The sequence below is a fragment of the Epargyreus clarus genome, unplaced genomic scaffold, assembly GCF_041222505.1.
Source record: "Epargyreus clarus isolate Ecla_fem2 unplaced genomic scaffold, WU_Ecla_fem_2.2 ptg000009l, whole genome shotgun sequence".
In the NCBI taxonomy this organism is placed as follows: Eukaryota; Metazoa; Arthropoda; class Insecta; order Lepidoptera; family Hesperiidae; genus Epargyreus; species Epargyreus clarus.
The window spans coordinates 8,400,087-8,425,182 of NW_027332217.1; the positions used below are offsets into that span (position 1 = coordinate 8,400,087).

Sequence of the window (25,096 nt, forward strand, 5' to 3'; positions counted from 1 at the left end):
CGCTGAGTGGACTTCGGTTGCGTTCCTTTGGAGATCCCGGAGTCCTCTACGCAGCGCCGAGGACGGCCACCGTGGGGGATTTTAGTGCGTTAAGAATCCCACATAACCTCGTGTCGCTCCCACGGCATCGGGTACCTTTTGAAGGTTTCCCCCTCGTTAAAAAAAAAAGAACATGACATTTCAATTTTATATTTGTTTACAGGGTCCGATAACTGGCGCGGCTTGCTTGGATAAGAGTTATACCAAATGTTTGGCTACGACAGAATTAAGATGGTCGGTGGACAATAGATACATAGATACTCAATTAATTCCATAATGATTTATTAATATATCAATAAAAATATTCGTTTGTTTTTTCTTTCTAATAATGTACTCATTAAGGACTAAGTATTGAGAAAAAGATCATTGTTGCAATTTTCCGATTGCGCCTACTTCGCCATTAAACTTATTTTTTCTGAGGCAGAACTGACGGAGCGGCTTTTTTGCCGCGCGTAGAAGTGGATGCGGTACCGGAACATGTGTAGGAATATGTAAATGTAGGTAAATTAAAACTGCAGTTTTCGCGGTGTGATTCATTTCCGCTGCGGCGCAATAATCTATTGTTGTTAAATTATTGTTACTGCGATGTTGATGACTATAATATTTCGATCTCTTTCTCTTACTATATAGCCTCGGCACGTACTTAGTCGTCCAAACGCTCCGTTAGCTGTCAGCCTTATATTCGTAACATTCGATTTTAAAGAGTTTGACTATAGATGTACCACTGCACCGCCATACAACTTTTTGCTTTATATCAACAGTGTTAAGAGCGCTGCCATATTCTGTTTGGCGAGACAAAGTAAGGGCAATTTATTTTTACAAAAAGCATTTTTCTTTAAAATTTAGAATTATTCTGATCTCGAAAGTATACCGATAATAGGTAATTAATATTTGGTACCCCTACTTTGCAGACCTTCTATAGAATATTATAAATATATTTTGACTAACCCATTTTTTTAATTATAAATTTATGTTAAAGGTTTTGCCTTTTTCCTTACATTTCGCTAAACAAATATAGTTACGAATAAATGTGCAAGCTTGCTAGCTAAATATTATAGTGTTAAAAATAATTATCAAATCTTAGGTACATAACGCCATAGATATATCTTAAGCCAGTTTGTCAATATCTAATCTTGTAATACCCTTTTTCAAACGTATTCTCTTTTTTCTAAAATGTCTGTCCTTCATGTGCGCTGAATGAATGAGTTATACTATGTAAAGTAATTTATGACTAAATTGCTGCATTTTTTATATGTAATTTATGTTTGGACATATTAGGTCCATAAAATATAGGCACATTTCTAAGCCCAATTTCATGACACACCTTGAGGTTTTTTTGTATATAATGTCACATTTAATGTATATCATGGAAATATATTTTTTACAGCTAGTAAGTATTATAATATAATGCAACAAGTTATTTTCGAGACGATAATACTTAGAGTCGGAGTCTAGAGTACTAGAGTCGGTACAATGAACATTTTAAGGCAAACTTTCAAATTTTAATCAAATTATGTGCTTTTAAAACGTTTTCATTTGTCTCTAAAATGTCTTGACTAGCAAATGTAATGTATAATGTAAAAGTATAATGACTTTATGGAATAATTTATCGCTAAAGTGATGCTTTTTTCATATAATATTCATGTTTAAAAACGATTTTAAAATTAGTTTGTTATTTTAAATTAGAGAAAATATCAAATAATCCAAATAAATAAAGTTATAGTTTTTTTGGGTAGCAGAAGCAGACGAGCAGTTCACGTGATGGTATGTGCCTTCTGCCGGCTATGGACATCAGCAATCAACCCCAGATAGTTTTAGACATTACCTACCCGAGGACGGCCACGCTATTCCTGAGGACTAAGCTGGAACGCCTCGGAAATGTATGTCCTCCTTACTACACCGCATATAAGGAACGTAGAAATAAAGAAACAATGAGAGAAAACAAATATTATACTATATTAAGTTTGAATCGCAATTGTAGAGACAAGATCATTACTATTAAGGAAATGTAATATTTCTTTTCGCTATTATGTCCATGTCATGGGCTTATCCTTGATGACGTTTATCTTTTACATGTTTATATAGATCATGAGCGGTTCCTGCCGCACTTATTGCACGTAAACCTCCTTTCTGAAAAAAAAATAAACGTATTAATAACATACTAAATACATACAATATTTTACCATATATTACTGGTATTACTAGTAATAGAACATAAACACGAACAGTTTGTGAAAAACTTAACGATGTAAAAATTTGAACAACGTTGAACGTGGTCTGAAGTTTGAGAAATTATTGCTAATAGCAAAGTTGTATATTGTTGTTGGTAAACCTTGTCGGAGTTCTTTTTATATCATAGGAGTAGCAAACCAACATGTAGTCCACTTGATGGTAAGTGGCTACTGCTACACTTGGACAACAGCAAACTCGTAAAGGGTTTTGAATGTCTTTGATAAGTGTCTCTCTTTTACCACACCCTTCAACGTATAACACAATAGCCCTTCACATTGCTTTAATAAAGTGTGGTGCCTCTAGAGATGAAAACGTACCTTTCCTCATTTGGGCGAAAGTACCACCACAATGAGACATAAAATGCATTGTAATTGAACAAAAAAATAAATAAAAAGAAACTAATTCGAGAATCTAAACGGGTATTTTTCGATCGTAAGGTCAGTTTGATAACGACTGTGTCAACGCTTGATGAAGCGTCATTTACTTATCTTATGTAAATACTAGTCTATTTGTCTATATACTTATATGTCGATAAAATTACAAATAACCAAATCAGAAGATGCACGTATGAGAAATAAAAAAAAATAACAAGATGCTGTAAGTACAAGATATTTAATAAAAATACACTTACAATAACTGTTCCAGCTTTGACTTTGGGGGCAGCCGCTGATAAGTTAAATACTAAGACAAACGTCGCTAGCACGACCAGAATAAGATTAAATAATTTCATCGTCACAAATTATATAATTTTAAAATTCAAGAGTCGAAAACTTATGAAGTATCTACGACAGATGCACTGCTTAACAATGGCCGCAATAAATATATCACTTCCTTATAAACAAGAAAATTAATTACACCTGACGTAATGAATTGGCCAAGTACGAGTCGCACGTTATTAATATTTTATTTTTAGTTTTGTTAATTTTGTTATTATGCCAGTAAATGTATTATGGAAATTTAAACTGTTCTTCTATGTTCTGTGGTTCAATAGTTAGAAAAATGCCCTAAAAACAATTTTATTTTATAGGGATTGGGTGTTTTATTTTTAGTAATTGTTATTATAATGGATATATCAATATGTTATCTGTTTATCTATAACGGTTCAACGGAGCTCTGTGACAGATGGACAGACAGCGGAGGCTTAGTAGGGTTTCGTTTCCCCTTTGGGTACGGAACCCTAAATAATCAAGTGGAATTCGTGTTGCATAAAGCGGAAAAATCGATTGAAAGGACTGTCACGTACAAAGCAAACTATTCTAAGCTTAATGCCGATGGATAATCCCATAGTGGTTACCTTGTTTAAGGAAAATGCTATATAGGCTTTGTATTTAAATATCGCATATCGCATGTTGTCGCGACGCTTTTGGTATGACTTCTTGGGGACAGAACGTGTATTATTGACTTTACTTGGAAAAAAAGAATTGGTATTTTAGACTTCACTTGGACCGAAAGAATTAGTACAATTAATCAAAATGAAAGTAACAAGATTGTTTGTCATGATCATGGTGGTGTTCGCACTCTTTTGTGGAACTGAGGCAGCCCCTAAGATTAATGTAAAAGCGATCAAGAAGGGTGGCAAAGTTATTGTAAGTTACGTATGTAAATTAGACTTCATTTGCAAATTAAAAAAATCTTTATTGTATCTCGAAATATTCTAATGCTTTTTTAACCAAAAATGGGTTAACATAATTTTAAAAACCTTATGAAAAATCATATTGATTTTGTTAAAATATTTTACTTTCAATTTATTTTTTTTATATTAAGTTCTTCGACTCTTTGTCACAAATATTAATTTTAGTGTGTCATCTAGCATACTTTTGAAAATTGTCTAAAATAATTCTATATGTATCTACACGTATGTACTTTTAAAGACTTCCCAATAAGTGTGTTATAATATAGGAAGCTATAATAACTAGTTAATAAGTAAGTGTATATTTTTTGTTTATTTTTCAGCAAATGGGTCTGGAGGTAATTAGCGCCGCGGGAACAGTTCACGATATTTACAGCGATGTTAAAAACAGGAAACGTAACTGATTAATGAACTACTTCAGATCAAAAAGCTTGAAAATACTTAATTATAAAAGTCACTGCCATTTTAAAATGTGTATGTACATTTGCAGACAGAAATAAATTACTTAGAAAAAATATGACTATATTTTATTATGTGCACCACATCACACCACATTTTGAAGGTTGTAGAACCCTTTGTGGAACTCCGGCGGCACCACCGCCATACCGATTTCTACCTAATAACAGCAGTGTTAAGCGCTGCTGTGTTCCGGTTTGAAGGGTGTGGTAAGGGAGACTTTTCTGAGGCGTTCCAACTTAGTCCTCAGGGGTAGCGGCGCATCTGTGGCCGACCTCAGGTAGGAATATCTAATCTTATCTGGGGTTGATTACAGATGTCCATGGGCGACAGTAGCCACTTACCGTCATACTTCCATACCAATTACATCAATTAGTACGAATATGTGAAAATTATCGGTTCCCGGAGCACGAAACGCTAGTGACGTAGGTAAAAACATCCATGTGTATTAAATTACGTTACTTATTTTTAGACATTACTGAACAAAGAATAACATAGTCAAATACGTTTCGTGCGCGCCAATGTAACAATGTGTATTTCAACAGTAATAAGTTGTAACAGCGGGATAAGGGAGAGTCCCAGCGAACTTATCTTCGCAGAAAAATTGCTAATACGCAACGCACGATATATAAACAGCATACGATCACATTCAATCACGACTTACACTCAGAACCTGAGATAATTTTGTTACGAAGCGAGCAATTATTTAATTATAATGAAGTTCTCAAACATATTAATCTTCGTGATGTTCATAATTGCATTACTGCACGGTGATAGTGAAGCAAGGCCTGGAAAGATCCCAGTGAAGGCAATTAAAAAGGGCGCTCAAGTTATTGTAAGTAATTTTACTATACTATTATACAAGCTTCTTGTTACATAATGCGACGTTACACTACATCTATGTTTACCTTAAAATAATATCATTTACTCCCCTAAAAACTCTTTCGGTGATTATTCAAACTTAACAATTTCAAATGTTTGTCAAGTGCAGAAATTCAGGATTTCATACATCGAATAGCTGTTGTAATGTACCTAATTTTATATGTGCACTTAACAATTATTAATTTATGTAACATTAAATTTTATATTAAATGGTTCTTGTTAGTGATCGAAGATTAAATGATATAAAAAGCTATTGAAGGCAACATCGAAAACGTTCCGTATTTTAGACAATTTACAGGTAGGTATTTTCTCGGGGTTACAAGAGGGGTCGCAGGTGTGTTCTATCGTAATATTTTAGAACTTCAGTAGATTGTCTAGTTTGAAAATAACTCTCCATTTATTTTACTAGAATTTCTATAATAACAATAGAGTAAGTCATTAAAAGTAGGGTATAGAGTTAATTACTTTGGGATTGGCTCTACTGATATAGGTCGATAACCTACTACTTTAATATGTTATTTATAATACTCAACACATATATGTATTTATTAATGAGTCTTAATGTTTTGTTGAGCCACGGACAGTAACAGTTTCATGAAAATCTAGGTTTAGAAATCTTTAAGTGAAGAGAGGTAATTTTATTGATGATAGGTAATTACTATAAAACAAAAAAAATCGGTTAACAAATATAATAAAATAAATATTTTGAAGTAAAATCTACTACACTAGTCTAACTAAACTAGTACTAAACTAGTCTTAGCCTATTTATGTATTGATTATAGTAGAATGTCTCTTTACTTTTATAATAATCTGAATATACTTACTAATAACTTTTTCCAGGGCAAAGGTCTCCGAGCCGTGAATATAGCAAGCACGGCGCATGATGTATACAGCTTCTTCCATCACAAGAAAAAACATTAGCCTATTTACAAATTTGGACACTCTTACCTTTGAATTTAAACGGATAAAGTTAACTAATCCTGTACTGACTGTACTTAACTGAACTAAGTCAATTTTATTATACTTGTTTTTACGATATACGTGTAAATATGTACTAATAATCCATATACTGTAAATATACCACAACTTGTAAATAAAGTTATATGTGCCAATAAAGTATTTGTTAATATAAACATCTTATGGAATAAAAACACTAAGATTACAATTAAGATACGAGTATGTATTTCTTACAATTTATTGTGACATGTTTTAGTAATAAAATGGTATGTAAACTTTTTTATGCTTTCATTTTTCCTTTTTCCAGTTTTTTAAAAATGCAAATACAAAATAAAGCGAACGAGTGAGTGTGAGATATCTTAACGTAACAATTAATTAATAGGTCATCTCACTATCTGTACTTGATTGATCGTAAATATATTGTCAAACTGTACTTATTGCGCAGATAATTATTTTAATGTTACTTACATTATACATTTTAATTCAGTCAACAAAGTTAAAAGAAATGCCTCTACTTCCAATTAAAATTGGAATTCTTCAAGCTGAGTTAAATGAGTTATAATTTCTTTTTAATGGTGTCGCAATTAAGATTAAATTGTGTTCAGTGTTAGCTAAAGGCGGGGAATACCATTGAAGCGTATTACTAAACAATTATTGCATATAGATAAGATAGATAAATCAAGTGGTGGGTAAATATGTTTCACTTACTTTGATTTCCTCACGAAGTAAGACTTTGGCTTTGCATTTTTCCTGTTCAATTGAGCGGTATAAAACCCTGCGAGTTTAACATGATGATTTCATTCGTAATAAAACACGTTAGGTGACGCACGCACAATGAAGTCCGTCTTTATTTTTGTTCTTATAGCGTTGATTTCGTTGGGAACCTGTGCTGTCATTACACCAAATCCCACAGTTTCAACTACCACTCCTAAATCATGGACGCATAAATTTAAAGATGGCTTGGTATGTATTTGATTTAAAAGCATTAACTTTAGAACTAGACTAGTAGCAGATGGCGCTGGAAGGGAAAGAAACGGATCTGTGGCAGTCTTCAGATAGGAATCTCATTTATCTTAGGTTGATTATTGATTTATATAGAATACAGAAGTCAGATGGACTGCATGCTCAGTTGCCACTTAAATATTATAAGGGTACAGTTGGGCTATGGCTCCACCACTACCTCACATATTTGTCTTCATTATAGCGATGCCACTGAGTTCATGTTTAAAGGGTAAGGGAGATATATTAATACACTACGTTAATAACTAGTTAGTTCTTGGGGTCATCTATGTATATAATATACGTTTGGCCTAATAAAGGACTCGTGTCTAACTTGGGGTTAACAGTATACCGTGAGCTACACAAACTACATAATGTCTTGCTACCCTTCCATTAAAATATATTTTGATTTCAGAATACATTCTTCCAAGGCGCTGCTGTGCTCGGTGCCGTTCAACATGCTGTGAGCAGTGGTCGAGGCAGCAAACCTAAGACTTCACCAACAACTAACAATAAGCATTAGAACTTAAGATCCAAATAAAAAAATATAAAATAATTTGAAGAATTATATTAATTTTATATCTTGTTACATGAAATGTTTGGAGTTCTCGTTAAATGTGTACAAAAACTTAAACTGTGACCTAAGATGCGACTGTTGACTAGAAGCTGGACTCCAGCCAAAACAGAATAGAATACATTACATACGAATTGTTATGGGAATAAAAACTTGTTTTGAGTAATGGCTTTTATTTAGATTACAATAAATATGAAAAGAAAGGACAACAACATTTTATGAAAGGAATATACATTTAAGAACAATCATTATAATACTCCATATTTAGCTGAAATTGAAGTAGTATCGTTAAATTAGTAATTATTTAATATGAATTGGTAATGTTAACATTTTAAAATCGAATATTAAGGTTACATCCATAGCAATAATGCTAATTTGATAATAATTCTAAGATATTACTATTCAAATAATTGACAAAGAAGTGTAATTCTTGTTAAATGAAATTAGCTTACATTTATTTAATTTTACACAAAATATCACTTTGATACTTTAATACTAATTAATGAAACAGATAAATTAATGAAAATAAATTAATAAGTCCTAGATATTAATGAGACACGCTCGAAAATCAAATTTAAAAGTAATGATTTAATATTCCATTTGAACGACACGAGGACCGGAGTTTCGTGCATTTAAGAGACAATCCCGTTTTTCTTTTAAAGCATCACATTCTGCTGAAAGAGCCTTAATTTTTTCATTCAACGCAGTGTGGCCGCTGGAAATAAAAAACCTGGTTTAGATTTATCTGACTGAGTGGTCTGTCTCTTAATGAGAAGGATTAATCTATAGTACAGATGAAGTCTGTGTTATGTTCGTTTCTCCACCTTCTGTCATGATGTGCACATAGGTACGCCATAAAAATATTATAATACGAGTATATTATGTAACATGTTAATATGCTTTTACTAGCTTTTACCCGCGACTTCGCTCACGATAATGTCCTTGTGCACATGGCAACGAATGATTTCATAACGTTGTCATGAAGTTCTGACCAGGATAATAAGGATACCAGAATGCATAGAATTATAGAAAATACTATTTTCAAATGACAGAAATTGAAAGAAAATCGTATCAAAGTCGCTAGGCCACAATTTTCCATGATTTTCTAAAAATGAAATATACTGTAAAAATGTGAAATATAGTGCTTGAATATAAAAATATGATTTCATAAGAAACTAAACTGTAAACTATAAAACAAATTTTAATAATTTAGAGATTTTTTAATTGAACGTACTTTTTTAAATATCCCGGACAGCGTACGTGCAATGTTTCATTTTGATCGGTTGAATAGTTAAAACGTGAGAGCATAACAAACAAACTCACGTTTGCATTTATAATATTAAGTTAAGAGAAAAAGGATATTAAAAATAAAATGTTAAGTACACGATGTCAAGAAGGTTTTGCGGCACACTAGCTTGAATTAAGTCGAGCTCTCGTCGCAACTGAATAACTTCACTCTGTCGACTTTTCTCTTCGCTTTGTAGATCGATGTTCACTTTGTTCACTGACTCCATTTCGGCTATTATTTCATTAACATTCTAACAAAAACAAAAGGATACGTTTTTATAGTATCTTTATGGTATTTTTATTCCGTCAGTATACTTTAGTCTTCTAGTTCGTTTTTTGGGTATAATAAACGCTAACCAATCTAAGATTGCGTTACGTAAAGGAACCTAATTTTGAAGATTAATCTAAAATAACTTTACAAAGTTAATTAAGAGCCGGCCTGCCCACCGTTCTAATATACAAGGAAGTTTTAAGACGTTTAGGATTTATCACTAAATATACCTACTTTATAACATTCATAATTATCATTGCGTTACATTTTAAAAGAATTCGTTATGTAGGGACTTACAAAGGAGACTCGTGTTTTTCGAAAACGATCTGCTATCTCACGTAATGTTTCTTCGTATTTACGTCTGAAAATATGATATACTTACAAAACATGGTTTTAATTTGCAAAACGATTTATGACAAAGAAACAAGGGAGACCAAGATAATAAGAATTAATTCACTGAATAATCAACACCCATTTATCTATTTGCTTTTGCAGTTGCGCTGCTAGACTCTGCACTTACCACGAGTTATTTGACATTGAGTTAAACAGTTTCCTACCGTACGACGTTGTTTATTTACTTTTTTCCAAGAATAATAGAGACATACGAGTGTTTACTGTGCACAACAAACATCTTAATTACTATTATATTAAACAAAGAACATACATTTCTTGTTCTGTGTCGTGTTCTTCCTGCTTTAATAAATTCTCGAGATCGTTGCGGTTTGTGCGCGCTCTCTCCAACTCTCGGCTAATGTCTTCGCATTGTCGCTTTAGTTGCATGCGTTTGGCAGTTAGCCGAACTGCAAGTATATGTATATAGAAGTACAGCTATGTACAGGAATTTAATATAATTACAGTTCAGTAAATGCTTTGTTTTGTAACACACAATCATTGCTGTTTTTAATCTTCGAGGCTCCAATACGCCCGGGGCCGTCGCAATGCCTATTGGATGTACGAGTACCAGCTACCAACATTGCTGCTGTGTGAATTTGAATGACATAGTAAAATTTATATGAAAATGAAGTATTTGAAAATGAAGTATTTAGTCCTGCATTTCAACAGCACTTACACATGGACTCATAAGGATATATGGTACCATTAGGATTACTATTCGGGTATGTCTAAATCGCGTTTAATATGTTTGCCACGGAAAATGTGGTACTTAAAGCAGAAATAGACGGTAGTAAGAGTTCTGCGAAACATTTTCATGCAACTTGGAGTGACAAATAGTTATATAATGTTACCAATAATTAAAACAGCACTTACAGTTTCCGCGCTGTTCCAAACTTTATTATCTGCACAAACTACTTTGACAACTTTAGATGTTCGGATGCTACAACAATATTCCATCAGCTATGTCAGGGGTTCCCAATCTTTTGTAACCCGCGGCGCAGTTACTAGTTTAATATTCTTTCACGGCGCCCTGTGCCGTCCTTTTTTTTTTCTTCTCGAGGGGGAAACCTTCAAAAGGCACCCGACGACGTGGGAGCGACGCCGGGTTATGTGGGATTTTTACGGCACTAAAACTCCCCCGGTGGCCGTCCTCAACGCTTGTTGGAGAACTCCGGGATCTCCGACGGAACACAACCGGAGCCCTCCAAGCGCGATGCCCAACGGGCTCTACCCTGGGGGAGCAGTTTTCGCTCCTCCCACACCACGTAGTGTTTACGACGGTATGCGACCACACATACCGCCGTCCTTCCTGGGGTCGCTTGCTGGACGGTTCGAGCTCCCACTCTTGCCGTCCGCAACCCCGGAAGCCCCCTTTTAGTCGCCTCCTACGACAGGCAGGGGGTACCGTAGCCCTATTCTAGTCCCGGAACTACAGGGACAGCCCTGTGCCCTGTCCTAGCTAACTATTTGAAGAAGACAGTCGAAAGAAATAGGTAACTACAATAATAGTAGTTACCTTAGGTTGATCGAAACGAATTTAAAACACCACAATATGAAATTATATTTATTCAGTCAAATCAATGTGAAGGGTGAGCTAAGTGATCTCCGCACAGTTTTTCAAAGCGGGGAATATCACTTGACACTGCTATTCTCATTTCTTGCTCCACATTGATCCTTAGCGATATTTGTTCTTTATCACAGCTACAGCTGAAAACCCAGCTTCACATAGATATGATGTTGCAAACGGAATGAAAATTTTTAATGCTTTGGATGTTAAATTTGGATATTCATTTTGAATCGATGAGCAAAACGCCAATATTTGTGGTGTCCAATGATTAGAAGATCGACTCACGGCGCCCCTCTTTACTTTCTACGGCGCACCAGGGCGCCGCGGCGCACACTTTGGGAACCCCTGAGCTATGTTGTTAAACTTAATGTAGAATTGTTAATGAATTTTGTTTTATTATAGTCCACGTAAAACTGCTAGTCTGTTCTGAATATAGAAATGAATCGTGTCGCCATAGCAAATGGTATGACTACAACTGCTCGCAACAACTTAAGAGCGGACTAGCAGCTTGGCGCGGACTATACGAAAGCCAATTATGAACCATAATGATTACGAAAATAGTTGCAAATATAAATTAAGAATATTGGATAATTAATTGAAAATATTGGATAATTAATTAATACTTAAAAATTATACGTTTTCTTAGTTTGAACATTTTTTTAATGCGAGTTACTTTAACTACACTACGTTGTTACCTAATACGTGCTATGATTTTATTTCCAACATAATATTATTAAAAACTGTATTCTAAATGTAGACAACTATCTACTTAGGAAAAGTATTATAATAAATCGTGGAGTATTTCAAGGGCTTGCGGCTTAACTAACTTCGAAATACTTTACCGTATTATACTACCTGCCTCGTACGTACGTGAAATGAAATAACAGAATTTGGTTCATTTATAAACAGTATACGAAATATACATTTATCTTGTCAATACAACATCATCAGCATGATCATCATCAACCCATTATTGTTCCACTGCTGGGCACGGGGCTCCTCTCAGAATGAGTAGGATTAGGCCATAGTCCACCGCGTTGGCCAAGTGCGTATTGGTAGACTTCACATACCTTTGAGATTTATTTTTAATATAAATCGTCCAGGTATGCAAGTTTCCTCACGATGTTTTCCTTCACCGTTTTTAGCAAGTGGTAATTAATTTCTAATATGCACATAATTTCGAAAAATCAGAGGTGCGTGCCTGGGATTTGAACCCCGGGTAATGTTTATAGTCTTTATATCTCTATTTGATAAAAAAATACATAATATGTTCTTCCCTAAGTCAAAAAATAGGCAAAACTTCAAACCTCGATACTTTATTACTTTTATGCCTAAGGCTCTTACAAAACTTGCTATTAGATACCCAAACTTTTTCGTTCTTCAGAAAGTATCTCACATACGCGGTAAGGCTTTCTGAGTTCTTTCTTATCTCTACATACCCGAGTAAGGAGCACGTCTTATCGCGAAAGGATAACCGGAAAATCAGACCACATAAAAACTTAAATAAATATGACCGTGATTTTTGGCTAGAAGTATACATTAAAAACGTTAATTTATATCTAGTTACCCTGTGACTCGCTTGCCTAGTGTTTAAATATTCAGTCTATCGCCAAAAAATCTATTTACATTCTCGGTGGAGTAGAAAATTGAATAACGAATTAAGATCTTACTACATAGCAGTACCCGAACATAGCAGTTGTAGACTGCTATTTATTTATTTATTTAAAATTTTATTTATTGCATCACCTCTAAAAAGAAATGTACAAAAGGGCAAACATAATGCCTCATGGCATTCTCTACCAGTCAACCCTGGGTGGATGTAGAGAATTTGCAGCAGGTGTTACAAAGCAACAAAAGAAAAAATAAACGACAAACAATAATGAAAACAGCAGATATTATAAATATGTATGAGAAGTAAGAAAAAATACATATTAAAATGATTTAATAAGTATAGATTATTATATATATATATATATATATATACATATATATCTATAGATATGTATGTATATATACCTATATATAAATACATAATTATAAATATTATATATATAATTAAATAAATACACATAAATAGTAACAACAGGAGATTACGAGTTCGATGAGGAATTTAAATAATGTTCTCGGACAAGCTTTTTGAACACAGCTTTACAGCTTTACAGTTATTATATTATCACTTATCACAAATTCACCAATTTTGAACTGCTTTATAAATCTTTATAATTTTATAAAACATAAATTCCTCGCTTAATCGCACGTAATTATCACGATTCTTTGCGGTCTAGTAGTTAATACAAGTAATTTAATTGTTGCAATATACTCGTAGAAGGTACCTATCTTCAAATCACATGTTAATGATATCTACAACAGATTAATTTGTATTAATAAGTCAAATTTCTTAACTTCTAATATTTTTTTGGTTGTTAACGGAAAAATTGAAGTCATATTTATTTCATGTTAATTTTGTCAAAAATTTATAATTTTATGTACTGTAAAATCCTTGAAATAAATTTCTCTATCCGTCATTCTAAATCGAATGACCTATCTCCTTATTTTTACGAGCTTTATCTCAATTTTTCACGTTTTTGTACTTGTTGACTAGTTTATCGTTTTTCATGCGGTCGTACAAGCCAGCGTGAGCTATAATGGCAGTGATTGTCTGTAAAAGGAGCTTAGCGGTTGATGCTCTGGTGTTTATCGTCGGGACTCACTCCACTCATAAATTCGAGCTCCTATTTTATAGGTAATTGAGTACCCATCGTGTGTAGCGTAATGTCCTTTAGCGTGATGATTAACTTTATTCTCGCTTAAAGCTAAAGACATAAATATAAACGTGTTTATGTTCTATCTCGTCGTCGTAAACCTACTATCTACTGGCCGACCACATGTGTCGATTGCTAAACTTCATGCATCTTTTAAAACTTCACAAGTACAGAAACTCATAGTTTGTTCAGGCAGGTGAATTAAAATCTTTAAAATATGCAATACACTCATTCCAGAATAGTCTCTTGATCGTAATTATATATTTGTGGTTGAATTGCATTTTAATCGAAGAAAAAACGCAACGCACTAATTACTAATAAACTAACAATATTGCATTATGGGCAGGTTTTTCCGCATGTGATCAAATAAGATAGATAGAATATCTAAAGCAAACACGTTGTACTTAATTGATAATAATTTAATTAAAATTAGTTTTGTCTGTATATTTATTGCAGAAACGTATTTTTTTAAATAAATTATGCATTCTACACTCATAAACACGCTCATAGCTCATAGTTATGTTCAAAGGATTACTGTGGTTGTATGCCACTTTATCCTAAGGGTTAATCTTTAAACTAGGGCAAGACGACAACAAAGGCTATCTAAATATCAATATTAGAATATTTTCTTATATCATACTTTCTAGGGAGTTATTTTTAGGTAGGCGGGTTTTAGTTTACAAAGTTATTGTTTATGTAGATTACTTTTGCGTTTTTTTTTTATTTTAGTTTTAATTATTTATTGCATATGTTTTATAAAGTTATATTTTATTTTTTTGTTGTTAATGAATTTGTAAAGTGGTTTCATACAAGTTTTACGTAATGCGAGGTAAAACTTTAGAAATTGGAAAAAAATTAGGCGAAGAATGGAATACCTAATTAGGTATTACAAACTTCTTGTCTGTAAATTAGATTCTCGTCGAGTGTCGTGCCCAGTCTTAATAATTATAAATTGAGAAATTGCCTATGCTTGGAATGTGTCGAATTATTCAGATATTTATTTCTATTTTAATTCTGAACGGCCAGGAATCGAATACGGAACCCTGTCGTAGTGTACTATGATAATTATTATGATTACCTATTACTTAATTTACAATATCTTGAATATGTAGTCAAAATGTCTTATTTATTGCTGTTAGATAATAAAGAAATAAAAAATATAATGATACGCAGAACGTCATATCCAATTTTCATTTTAGATGAAAAACGTATTAACCTAAACTAAATATACAAACCACTTTCTTGTTTGAGCTGCTCTATTTGAGAGTTTAAAGAACGAACGACTCTCAAGGCGGTCATCGTTTCCCGGTATTTCAATTCATTTTCCACTTCCAGTGCTGGCAGGGCGGAATGCTGAAACACACTGAAATATTTATACGTGCTTTTCTGTGTGGTTCTGCCTACGTTCATTCCTGTACCCTTACCAGGAGTTTTTATGTTTCGACAAATATGACTGTTTTGGTATTTGTTACTACGGTAAGGGTACTGTTCCCGGTTCATTAAGCAGGTAAAGTATGTTGTGTTTTCGTTAAAATTGGTTTAGGTGTGTACAATATCTATCCGTTGAGTCATAGGTACTCATCTTAAACATGTTTTAATATCACTTATACTGGCAAATATAAAATAGTAAGTATAAAATACGAACATTAGCATTTTATTAAAAAAAATATACTAAAATGCTAAAAACACCTTAGAAATTAATGTAATAAAATAATTATGGACTCTTTAAAAATCGAAATATTTTAATTAAAGTCAATGAGATTAGTTTATGTCAATGATTAAAGTAATAATAATTTAGACTTATCTGTGCCCCCTTTCTTTCTCACAGTGTTATATTGTCACTTATATTATGTCACAATTTCTTGGCATTCATTAAATTACTAATTATAAAGGAGTAATCATTTTTATGACACGCCGTTATTTGTTTTTAGAACTTTGTTTACCCATACCTGAACAATCAAGCCATTTTCAATTTCTTCCAAATTCGATTTTAGCAAGCATATTTCAATTTGTTGGTCTTCTGGTGAAAACATTGTGCTGAAAATTATTATTTTCTAATATCCAATATCACCTCCAATAGTTCAATGAAATTAAATCACAACATTAACTTATTGAAGTAAAAATGGTCTAATAATATTGGTTCAATTGTAATGCGCCATCTTGTCTTGACTTTCGCGCCATTTATTTTTCTTAAGGATGAAAAAGCAAATTTAAAACATTTCATTCAGCCAGTAGGTATTGTATTGTAAAATGTGCAGAAATGTTTTTACGAAATAGTGAGAGCGTGTGATTAATTATAAGTATTAGAAATTTCTAACAATGTTCTCCTGCTACGTACTATAAATTACTTTCTTGTGTCAAGCTTGTTCCCAACTGCAGCATAATATATTATATGTTTTCTATTATTTAGGAACCGCAATTAATACAAGTTATAATTTATGCTTTGCTTTTTATTACTTATCACAACCTTGGATACTTACTTTTCGAATAATTTGACGTTAGTAATAAAACAAAAAAATATATACCATTAATAAACTTATTTGCGATGAGCAATGTATGTAAGTGTAAGTACCAGAGACCTATATCTAAATAGATCCCGCATGTGTACGATTTAGTTGAATCCACCTCCTTATTTATTTAAATAAGGAGGTGGATTCAACTCACTTTGATGAAATGTCATTTAGTCCGAAAGTAACATTTGTTGACATCGGATGTCAATTAACATCAATAAATATGCCGAATTGCGCGGTAATAAATTGTACAAATTCCACAAGAAAATATTGCAGCGATAAAGAAAATATTTCCTTTTATGGGACGGTAATATTTTACTTAAAATATGTATGATTTATTTTATAATCAATTATTAAAAATTTGTTGTGGTTTTACAAAGACAACTAGTAACCGAATGTGTTTTTCATAATTTATAGTACATTGCCAGTTTTGGTTATAAAGTTGTAAAGCTTATGTATTAAAACCCGCAATGAAAAGTAAAACGATCGATATTTGCTCTCGTCGCTCAAAGACAATTGTCATTGGTTATTTCAAATTGAGTAACTGGTGTTGTAAATGCCAGTTTCTCGTTCTCGATTATTTAATCGATTTTGGAAATGGATGAATTATATTTGCTTAATAAATATTTTGTAACTATTTAACTGAATGGTTATCCGTGCAACGTTTAAGTATTTTTTAATTACATTTTTGTTTTAATTACATGATTATGTTTAGTTATTTTGTTCAAAATACTTACCATTAAATTTACAGGTTTCCAAGTGATGTCAAGGTTAAAGAGAGATGGATTAAAGACCTGGCATAAATATTGGTCCCAATCAAACAAAACGTAATTTGCTCTGCTCATTTTAATGAATTCATTATGGCTGGATCATTTCCAGATAGAAGATTAATTTTTTAGTATAAAAAAATCAAATAATTTATAACATAATTATCAAATATGGTATCTCTGAGTTGTCGTGGTCATTTCGGCGGATTTTTTCATGTGTTACGTGATTACGAGTACGCCAACGCAACATCGACGCATCTCAATCTAATAGCGATATCTTTACAACTTTGTATAAGGTATTGATGTATCTATGTTTTGTATCAGTAAATTAAATTTATATAAAAAAATACTTTAATCACTGTAAGGTTTTTTTTTATTTCCAATGTGTAATTAGAGAGATTTTTCTATTTTCTACCACAATTTTGTACAAAATAAGATAAAATTTTAAAAAAAACATGTTTTTATTTTTTAACCATTTACTCGTATACAATGGCACGCATTCGTACAACATTCGCAGAGCACTAGTAAAATAAATCTAGTCGATCAATTTCTTGAACATCGATCATTTCAGATTTTTTTTCTGCTCAACTTTTCCTTTTTTTTTAATTTTTTCGAATTTTCGATTTCAAAATCGATTTTTATAGAATAATCGACACGACTTTTGTATCGATTTTCTATTTGACGGAGAATTCTATATCCATCATCTCTAAAACGTTCTTGACAAGTGTCAGTCGATCGGAAAAAAGTGGCACGCTTGGTTTTCATACAAATAAAGGTACATGTGTCATCTATTTAGATATAGGTCTGTGGTAAGTACGTAATTAAAAAGTTTGCTATGAGAAATATCAAATTAGGTTTGAAAAAAACGACATATTAATATTTCTTGTTTACGTTTTTATAATATAGGAGTAGCACACGAGCATGCGATCCACCTGATGGTAATTGATACTGCTGCCCATGAACATCTGTAATCAACCACGGATAGCATTAGTTACCTACCGGAGGTCAGGCATATATGCGCCACTACTCCTGAAGACTAAGCTGGAATGCCTCGGTGAAGTACGTCTCCATTACCACATCCTTTAAACCAGAACACAGCAGCGTTGCTGTTATTAAACAGAGATAGGTGAAAAATATAAATTGTCACATTAATTTACATTCGCCAAAAATGTAACGTAACGTAATAAAAGATTTTTTAAAGTAAAAATGTATTTAAATAAAATTTTTTCTTGGCTTCGAGTAATGTTGCTAATAAAACGTAGGTATCGGTACATAACCTAATAATTTAATCAAAGTTCTTATCCAGCTTCTCAACGCCGGTCACGTTCATTATCGTAATTAAATTAGTTCTTTCGAGTCCTACTTCTCAAGTTCAATTATTAGGTAATTAATAAAATTGTATTCGTAGTGAAGTTCGAAGTGAATTCGTAGTTTTGTAGGTGGTACAACCTTTTGTGGTTCGACTCCGGTGGCACCACCGCCACACCTATTTCTGCCTAATAACAGCAGTATTAGGCGCTGCTGTGTTCCGTTTTGAAGGGTGTGGTAAGGGAGACATACTTTTCCTAGGCGTTCCAGCTTAGTCCTCAGGGGTAGCGGCGCATCTGTGGCCGACCTCAGGTAGGAATATCTAATCCTATCTGGGGTTGATTACAGATGTCCATGGGCGGCAGTAGCCACTTACCTTCAGGTGGACTGCATGCTCGTCTGCTACTCCTATACTAGGTATAAAAAAACAAAGTTATTATTGCGCAGTTAACCCTGACAAATAAGAATACTTTTTCCACCTAGACATCGTGTTAGGTAAATGAAAGAAATTAGATAAGTAAAACGTATAATTATGCTATAACAGAACAGGGTCTGCTTTTTCCGAAAATATCCAGATTGCTTGTAAGATACGAAAACCTAACAGAGATGAAAAGGAACGGAACAAAATAATGCTACTAAAAATACAACGGGTGGGCTTAATCTACAATCCTGCTGTTTATCGGCTGTTAGTAACTTGGAGCGAGGAATCTCTAATAAAATAATAAGGAAATAAAATCGAAAGGCCTCGCAAGTTTGAAGAATATTCTTTTGAGTAATTACTGCTCCTAATGCTGTTATTTGCTACTATTTTGGATTGGAAAATCTTTCATCCTTTTTGAACATTTTCTTTAAAGAAATCTCAGCCGTATGAATTTCCTTATATTCAATAAGTGGTATACATAACATTAAAATTCAAATAAGTGATAATTAATTTCAATAATATCTAATATGCGTATGCGTATTTTTGAAAGAACAGTTTGAAAAATTGGAGTTTTAACTTTGAATTTTAGATTGAGAGATCAAACTTAAACCAAAAAGCAGTTCAATAAAATCATTGCCAGCAGTTAAAAATAAATTATCCTATTAATTAATTAAGAAACAATTTACTTATACGTAAAATTCCTTTTAAATCAAGTTCCTAAGTAAGGAAGTTTCGTACTTAGTTCCCGATACGAGATGAGTGAGGAATGACAGCTTTACAGAAAACAAGTAAATGTAATATTTCACCCCGCCATTTATTATGAGGAAGGTTGACAGGATGGACTACCGCCTATTTTTTTTCGTTAGTGACTTAGCAATATTTACCGATAATTTATAAATATCAATATATCAATCACTTACTACATTAAGTCTGTTTTTGTATAATATATGACATAGACACTTAATATATTTGCCACACTCAAGTGATTCATGTACCTACCACCTCGTCACAACGACAAAAAGTCTTCAACCAGAGGTATTTTTTTATAAGAATGAGCAAATGAGCACAAATACAACTTAATAGTAAGTAGCCACTTCAGTCTATGTACGTTTGTAACCAACTCCATGCTATAGGGGTCCTACGCGTAACCGATGACGAATACGTTGCCCTGTTGAGACACGGTACTTTCCTGTACTCTCACCATGAGTTTTTACGTTTTGACAAATATGACTGTTTTGGTATTTGTTTACATTTTGCCCATACAATTTCCAATCAGCGCCCCTAGCGGATTGTATCAGAACTATAGTGTCAGTAACGTAACATTAAATGTCTAAATTGACAAAATGGCGCTTTATGTTGTCTCTCTTTTTTGCGAACATGTTAGGCAGGCAAAAAGACTTGAGTACTTACTTATTGTTCCGTTTACTCAGTCTACTAAAGCAAACGGAACAGAATAATGGAATGAGTAAACGTAACGTAAAATTGTGGGATGTTTTGAAAACTCATGGTAAGGGTACTGAGGACGAAGATGATCGCTTCTTATGTAACATCAGTAATACTTAAGAAACGTGAGTACGTCTTCACGCTCGGAATTGGTGTGGCTCATATCACCATGGTCGAATTGTATTCCGGTTCTATACATTACATATAGCATCCCTGTTGTGGTTTGCAATACAGTGGCGGGCTTGTCACGCGCGGTGTCCCTTGTGACTATGTTGTGGTTGCGATGTGTTCAGTATTGGTCATAGTGTTGATGTGGCCGCCAAATTGGTATACATGTGAATAAATTTATTCAATTTTCTGACAGTGTATCCGCTAAATATCTTTGTGGTGAGGTTGTAGTACACTACAGTTTGACGACTATACTTCGATCAAACTACAGATCACACTGTAGTGTGATCGAGGTATAGTTCGCGCCAAACTGGTAGTCCCCTCTGAAGTTGTTGCGAGTAGGTGTAGTCACACAATTTGCTATGGCAACGCGATTCATTTCTATATTCAGAGCGTACTAGCAGTTTTACGCGGACTATACCTACAAGTCAAGAGGGGCTACGATACGTATCCTTAAACACAGTCCTCGATATCTTGGCTTAAGAATAAAACAACAATACCTTCCTATGTATCATTAAGTCATATGCTTTTGTATGCATCTAGAATATGTACAATGAGCGCATACAAAAATATAATTTCTAACGCTTATTTATTCGATAAAGCTTAATATAATATAAGATATTGGATGTGATATAATTGCACAATCCATTTCTAATATACATAAGATGTACATACTAATGGATTAAAATATTGATAATCGCTATTAAACCGCACACATGCTTAGTGAAAGGCATTAAATTATTCCTTGAAATTAGCTTTTTATTCCTTTCATAAGTATCTAAATACCATAATTCTATGAACCTATAACCACGAAGGTAACATGTTTGCTTGATATAAGAAATAAATTAAATGATATTTTCTTCCATTTACCTGCACTGATTCAATTTACTGTTTCGTTTATATTAAGTGAAAGCGTTCGAATAGATTGGCTATTCATTTCCTCTCTTGTCCGCTGTGCCGTATGCAAATTGGGGACTACAATCCGTATTTATTTACTACTTACCACTTTTTAAAATACAATACATTTTTTTAGATTACCTGTTATTGAAAATGTATTAATACTCGTTACAGTTTTGGGCTATTAGGCGATACATGATATCAATGCCACGTTGTGTTATTATGACGTTTGTCTAGAAACCTAATTATGCTATTATTTAAAGGTAGAACTAGTACTTTGACTCCGGTAGTTCCACCGCCGGGCGTATTTCTGCCTTATAGCAATAGTTTTAATCATTGCGAACTGATTTGAAGTTTGTGGTTAGGGAAAGACGCTTTAAGATATTCCAACTTAGTTCCCAAAGGTAGCAATTCTATCTGGGAGTGATTTTAGATGTGCATAAGAAGCAGTGGTCATTGTTCATGAGCAGCAGTGACTTCATACCTAAGGTGGACTGCATTCTCGTCCGCTTCTTTAATATAAATAATAATAAATTCTCAGTTCTATTATTTAAACATTCATAATGTCTCATTTTTTACATATAGTCCAGAGTTTTCAAAACTGCATTTACAGGAATAGTGTTAACCTAATTAAAATTTTAAGATTAATTATCATGGAAATATCATATCAATGGAAATTATTGAGGCACTTTTTGGGATCGAGCCCCATGTATAATCGGGACACATATGTTCATGAGGGCAGTGACCACTTTACTGTACTTACTTACCTATATTCTATATATATATAAGAGATTTCCACGTATATAGTCACTCATCACGATATCTCTGGAACCATTAGAGCTAAAGACTTGAAATTTGGTAGGAATATTCTTTTCACCGAGTAGAGGTCAGCTAAGAACGGATTTTACGAAATTCCACCCCCAAGAGGGATTGCGGGGGTGTTAATTAAAAAAAAAATCACATTTTAAAACTACAGCTCTTATAGGTATGAAACTTAGTCAGGATATTCTTTTTGGCATGTTTGAATTTACTAAAAACTAATTTTATGATATTCCACCCCCAGAGGGGAGTGCGGGGGCGTTAAAAATCAAAAAAAAATTATCTTCCAATCTATCGCTTTTAAAACTCTGAAACTTGACCAAAAAATTTTTTTAGCATCTATGAGTTTACTAAGAACAAATTTTATGATGTTTCACCCCCAGAGGGCTGTGCGGGGGCGTTAAAAATTAAAAAAAAAATGTTTTTTCCAATCTATAGCTTTTGGAACTCTGAAACTTGGCCAGAATATTTCTTTTGGCATGTTTGAATTTACTAAAAATGAATTTTATGATATTCAACCCTAAGAGGGTTGTGCGGGGGCGTTAAAAATATTAAAAATTTGTATCTTCCAATCTATTGCTTTAAGAACTTTAAAACTTGGCTAAAATATTTTTATTGTCATGTTTGAGTTTATTAAAAACTAATTTTATGATATTCAATTCCAAGAGGGTTGTGCGAGGGCGTTAAAAATTAAAAAAAAAATGTGTACTACAATCTATAGCTTTTAGAACTTTGAAACTAGGCTGGAATAGAGTTCGGGAATAATGCCCTTAGAAAAAATGCACGGTGTAAAATAAAAATAAAAAAAAAGTAAAAATATTTAATTAACAGCTGGAATAGATCAAATTTTGAAACGATTTTTTGTTTCGTCGTGTTAAACAACCAAGAATAAATACTTCGAAATTTATACGTTTTTTTTTTAAATAAAAATGTAAATTTTAATTTTGACATTAAAATAATGTGACTAATTATTTTTTTACAATATTTTTATTTTTCCATTCGGCTTTTAACTGTTGCTGCTTGACCATTCTTTGAACCTTTTCATTACTCAGCTTCTCCATTATCTTCATAAATTCATAAAAAAACGTAAAGGCGTCATATAAGGCTCGATGGAAAGATTTCTGTCATAAAATAAAAAAAAAAGATTAATTTATTAAAATGAACTATAAATAATTATAATACTGTAAATAATAATGTAAAAAATACATGTAAATAATACTGAAAATATATGTAAAAAATATATGTAAATAATACTGTAAATAATTACATTTCGTGCTTCATCATAAGCTGCGCCAATTGATTCGCTACGAGATTCTTTGAATGACATAGCTTCATGAGTCCGCCCATCTCTCAAGAAAACCTTTACAACGGTTGTAGCCTGACAGTATTATGGCTCCTACCAGTTAATTAGCACATCGTCACGTCTTCTCAATCTCGTAGTGTTGAATCTTTTTATCTACTAAAATTAAAAATCCTTATCCTTACTAATATTAATATTATAAATCCAAAAGTAACTCTGTCTGTCTGTCTGTCTGTCTGTCTGGTTGTCTTTTCTTCACGCCTAAACCACTGAACCGATTTTAATGAAATTTTGTACAAAGATAGTCTGAGGCTCGAGAAAGGACATAGGATAGTTTTTATCCCGGAAATCCTACGGGAACTAGGGATGGCGATCTAAGATCGATTAATCGGAGAATCGATCTTTTGGACCCAAAACATCGATTATTTTAATCGATATTAGTAAGGATTGATTCGTAAAACTATGCATTTGACCAAGTGATCTTTAGCAAAGTTGAGGTACGAATTTTCAGTTTAATGTATGTTAGTATGTTATATTATTTTCTTTTAAACGCGGGCGAAGCCGCGGGCAAAAGCTAGTAGGCTTATATAATAGTTGTCAAATCAATCAAGTTTTGACTTGTATTGTGAATCATACTGGGAATGAAACAACAACTAAGTCCCACGACTATGACATGTCGCAAACCTTTATTCACGCCCAATACTTTTTCCAGCTTCCTAAGCTACAATTTTAAAGAGCTATATATTGAAACTCTTTCATATATTCGATACGGACTTACAATACGAACATGTATTTTAATGGTATTTTTATTTTATTTTATATTTTTGACAGAAAAATCCGCGTTTTGTTAAAATGGTTCTACCACCTTAGATATTATTATATTGACGACCCGCGTGGTGGAGCGGTTACCACACCGGTCTGACGCTCAGAGGGTCCCGGGTTCGATCCCCGGCCAGACAGATATCTAAATGATTAATTTATATTTCTGGGTCTGGGTGTTTGTTTATTTGTATTTATGTGTGTCCATGGCACCCACGACACAGGGAATCCTACTGTGGGCCTGTAAGTGTAGAAAGTGTATTTTTTATCCCATATGTTCAGTAAAAATATTATTTGTAACAGTTATTAGACTTATTAGTTATCCATGTAGATTACGTAAATAATTTTAAAAATGTTAAGAAGACAGACGCACTCTCGCTCCTTCCATCTCATTTTATCTCAGCTATTAATCACTTTAATTGTATAATTAATAGACGGTAACATCAGTTCCATCCAACGATATTACCAATATGTTCTAACAAGATGTTCCTGAAAGTTTAACCGTTTGCCGTCTCCTTAATAAGTTATGAGCTCGTAACTTACGGCCAATTTAATTAAAATTAACCAGTCTTAGATCTTTGGTAACTAGAGGTTA

The 25,096-nt window shown here is 33.1% G+C and overlaps 2 protein-coding genes and 1 long non-coding RNA gene across 3 annotated transcripts; 2 read left to right on the forward strand and 1 right to left on the reverse strand.

The window, feature by feature from the left end:
• The first annotated feature begins 3,724 nt into the window (after window positions 1-3,724).
• On the forward strand, window positions 3,725-6,212 carry Mor (moricin). Its single transcript, XM_073076886.1, has 4 exons — window positions 3,725-3,857; window positions 4,225-4,297; window positions 5,053-5,192; window positions 6,080-6,212. Exons 1-4 carry the CDS (start codon window positions 3,744-3,746, stop codon window positions 6,158-6,160), a joined length of 408 nt encoding a protein of 135 aa, XP_072932987.1. The 5' UTR covers window positions 3,725-3,743; the 3' UTR covers window positions 6,161-6,212.
• Window positions 6,213-6,864: 652 nt separating this feature from the next.
• LOC140744652 (uncharacterized) lies at window positions 6,865-7,931 on the forward strand. The gene is made up of 2 exons (XR_012102569.1): window positions 6,865-7,159; window positions 7,611-7,931. It is a non-coding gene; the product is annotated as an uncharacterized LOC140744652 (long non-coding RNA).
• Window positions 7,932-9,969: 2,038 nt separating this feature from the next.
• On the reverse strand, window positions 9,970-16,165 carry LOC140745114 (uncharacterized). The gene is made up of 3 exons (XM_073076887.1): window positions 15,999-16,165; window positions 15,285-15,402; window positions 9,970-10,127 (listed from the first exon to the last, which is right to left on the reverse strand). Exons 1-3 carry the CDS (start codon window positions 16,080-16,082, stop codon window positions 9,970-9,972), a joined length of 360 nt encoding a protein of 119 aa, XP_072932988.1. The 5' UTR covers window positions 16,083-16,165.
• Between the last annotated feature and the right edge of the window lie 8,931 nt (window positions 16,166-25,096).